At 37.4% G+C, this 3,784-nt stretch overlaps 2 protein-coding genes across 2 annotated transcripts; one reads left to right on the top strand and one right to left on the bottom strand.

The window, feature by feature from the left end:
• Positions 1-846: 846 nt before the first annotated feature.
• EIN_317940 (cullin-2, putative) lies at positions 847-3,069 on the top strand (the record flags this gene model as incomplete). The annotated part of the gene is made up of 1 exon (XM_004253708.1): positions 847-3,069. One exon carries the CDS (start codon positions 847-849, stop codon positions 3,067-3,069), a length of 2,223 nt encoding a protein of 740 aa, XP_004253756.1.
• Positions 3,070-3,203: 134 nt separating this feature from the next.
• On the bottom strand, positions 3,204-3,782 carry EIN_317930 (leucine rich repeat containing protein BspA family protein; the record flags this gene model as incomplete). The annotated part of the gene is made up of 1 exon (XM_004253707.1): positions 3,204-3,782. A coding segment is annotated over one exon (579 nt), but the record flags the coding sequence as incomplete, so codon positions are not given.
• Between the last annotated feature and the right edge of the window lie 2 nt (positions 3,783-3,784).

The raw sequence follows: 3,784 nt of genomic DNA, 5'->3' as shown, positions 1-3,784 counted from the left end.
GCGATTGACACATAAATAACTGAATTTAGCAGAAATACAAAGTGATGGGAGCTTTTGTCTTTGCAATCTTATTTGCTCTATCAAATTCCAAAACATGTCAAGAGGCTATGGACGCACTGTATGCCAAAACATATAGTGCAGACTCTTATACAAAATGTCGAGAAAATAAATACCCCGAACGTTTTTGTGTTTCGATTTATCGTCGTTCAATGGCAAACCCACATCTCTTGTGTGACGAATACAACAACAAACCGTACTACAAGATGTGTAGAGATAACTTCGATGTCTTAAATCAATTATTTCAAAGTAACTCTATGAATCAAACAGATGTCGATGGAACTTTAATAAAAATCTGTGCAAACTCATACTCCCGTCAACACACTCAGTTTTGTTTCATTATTCTTCATGAGATATACTCATCTTTTCATCTCAAACAACACAACGAAGATTCGTCATTTTGTTCTCAATACAACTGAATAATTGTTATTTAAAATGTTATTTCATAATAATAAAATGTTATTATAAATGTTATTATAAATGTTATTATAAATGTTATTATAAATGTTATTATAAATGTTATTATAAATGTTATTATAAATGTTATTATAAATGTTATTATAAATGTTATTATAAATGTTATTATAAATGTTATTATAAATGTTATTATAAATGTTATTATAAATGTTATTATAAGTCTCAAACCTTTCAACTAAAAAAAACTTAAACCTCAAATGATAATTCTCATAGGCAATTAGTATAGTAAAGATATATTAAAAAGAATCAATAACAAAATTATATGAAGACCAAACTATAAAAAAGGCTTCAAACTTGAAAAACTCATAAATCATGCCCCCAAAGAAGAAAGAAGCGACAGACCCAGCAGTCGAACAATTGTTCCAAAGACTTGAGCCGTTCTTTGACGGTATTTTAGTGACAATGAAATCGTTCTCGTTGACAGACAAAGCAGAGTACCAACAACTGTTTACCGAATTTTTGACGCAGTCTGGCTCGAACTTCTACGAGGTGTTCATTCGCTTTTTCTTGGAACGATTGAAAAGCGGGTTTCAGTCTTCTATGGAAAAAATGCGCGATGTTCCGATTGACGAAAACTTCCCAAAGATCATTAAAAACGACTTGGACCGATGGGAATATGCTAAAGAGTCCATTCTTGTATTGTTCAAACCGTTGGACTATGCTATGGCCAATGGTGCTTCGACGACCATTGAAATGATTGTTAAAGATAAATGGAACACTGACTACCTCCACACCTTGAATGAGAAATTCAATTTGACTGAAAACTTGACCCACGTCTTCTCCGAGTCTAGAAGAACCGGGAATAAGACTGCAGTTATGCCAGTCAAAAACATTCTTTTGTTGTACAAGAGAGAGAACTTAGTGTCTAGAGGACAAGTTCCATTGATCAAGATGTTCGAAGACTCGTTCTGTAAGTCATCCACTGAAGACTATAAGATCTTTGCTGCTGATTTCTTTAAGGAAGGTGTTCACGGGTTCTTGCCAAGAGCCAAACAGTTTATGGAAGACGAGGAGTTCAGAATTGATAATGCCATGGACGAAGAGATTGGAGAGAAGATGAAAGGGTTCTTCAAGAAGGAGTTCTTGAGAGTCTCCCTTGAGATGGTGTTTGCCAAGTACGACGAGATTTTGGAACAAGACAAGGAAATTGAATTCCAGGCTATTACCAAGTTGTTTGGTCCGATCAAAGAGTTGGACCGATTTGCGGAGAAGACGAAGAACAACTTCCAGAAATATTGTCAAGATAAGATGGAGAATGCGGTGAAACAGAACAAGGACATTAATAAGGATTACCCTGCTGTTGTTGGCCTGTTGTTTGAATTACTTGATCGACTTGAGAAGATGCAGCAAGTCTATTTCCTTGGAGACAAGACTTTCAAGACGCAATTGGACTCTGCTTTCAAAGACGCGTTGATTGATAATAAGATCCTTGATCTGTCCGATAAGAAGGAAGAAGTCTTCCCACGAACTCTTGCGAACTACGCACACATGTTACTTAAGAAAGGGAGTAAGATCGAGCCCGATCAAGATAAAGTCAAGCAGAATATCATTAAGATCGGGAAGGTCTTACAATTTGTCGGGAACAGAGATCTCTTTGAAATGGTGTATCAGAAGAACTTCCAAGACAGACTTGTCTTGGGGTTGATGGAGTCGTCCGACCTTGAAATGTTCACCATCAACGAATTGTCGAACATTTGCGAGAGACAAGTCAGCCACAAGCTTCACACGACGTTCCAGGAGTTCAATCAGTCAAGCGATTTACTTGAGAAGTTCAAGATCTATTGCACCAAAAACACGGTCACGCTTCCAAAGTTCGATTTCAGTATTGTCGTCTTCTCTAACAGTTCCTCTCAAAACACGAACTCGCCGTATGAGATGCCAGCCGATATGAAATTTGTTTTCGACAAGTTCACAGAGTTTTATAACGAAAACCAGAAGAAGAAGTTGACTTTGAATCATAACTCGTCAACTGGTGTTGTGCAGTTCCAATGGCTCAAGAGACCAATGCAAGTGACTTGCAGATTCTACCAAATAGGGATCTTGATGTTGTTTAATGAGAATCCACAGATCAAGTTGAATGAAGTCGGTGCGAAGACTAAGTTGACGAGCGATGTTTTAGCCGTCAACATGTCTGGTATTCTTTCAAAGGGACTCATCTCGAACTCTACTGGGAAGTCCTTTACGCCGGACTCCGTCTTCAGTTTCAATATGAGTTTCAAGCCGAAAATGACGAAATTCTCTGTGATGCAAGCTGATAAGGAATACGTCGAGAAGGAAGAACAAAAGAGAAATGACGCCGAACGCGATCAATTGGTTGATCAGAGAAACAACGCGATTCAGGCGAAACAAGTCAGAATTATGAAACAAAGAAAGACAATGAAATACGCGGACTTGATCAATGAAACATGCGAACACTTGAGAACGCGTTTCAATGTCACTTCAAGAATGGCAAGACAAAACATCGAGTTCTTGATCAATAAAGAGTATTTCAAGAGATCAGACACCGCTATCGACACCCTCGAATATCTGTCTTAATTTCAAAGCTTCGTTTTATACTATTTAATCCTTTTCATTCTCTTCAAATCCAAACCGTTGGAAGACCATCTGACTTACTTATAAACCTTTGCATCACTTTTATATACGTATATATTATTATATATTATATATATTCATAATATACAACACCAACTCTCGTCGGCTACACTCGTCTTGAAAAACACATTATCACCTATTATACACTTCTTTGGTATACCAATAATCGACGTCACTAATTCACAATCGAAAAAGGCATTATCACCAATTTCTTCAAGTTGACTCCCAAACCTCAAACTTTTGAGGTTTGGACATTTTAAAAACGCCTTTTTGCGAATGACCTTCAGATTTGCTGGGAAGGAAAGCTCTTCAAGCGAAGAACACTCTGAAAATGCAAGGGAGTGAATGACCTGTAAACCACTCCCAAACACTACTCGTCGCAATGAAGTGCATTTATAGAACGAAGCCGCTGCAATAGTCTGTAAAGAGTTTGGAAATGTTATTTCTGATATTCTTGAACACTCCGAAAAGCAGCTCATTCCAATTAACTTCAAATTGTGATTCAACGCGACGCGAGTCAGTGAGGCGCATTGGTAAAACGCCTTCTTTGATATCTTTTCTGTGTTTTCAGGAAGAGTCACTTGCACCAGAGAATTGCAATTTGCAAATCCACTTGAGCAGATTTTCTGGAGTGATTGGGGGAAATTCACTCTGACTA

This window comes from Entamoeba invadens (genome assembly GCF_000330505.1).
Source record: "Entamoeba invadens IP1 unplaced genomic scaffold scaff_1105074724328, whole genome shotgun sequence".
Taxonomy (NCBI): Eukaryota; Evosea; order Mastigamoebida; family Endamoebidae; genus Entamoeba; species Entamoeba invadens.
The sequence above is the reverse complement of the archived record's forward strand: the minus strand, read 5'-3'. Positions and strand labels throughout refer to the sequence as shown.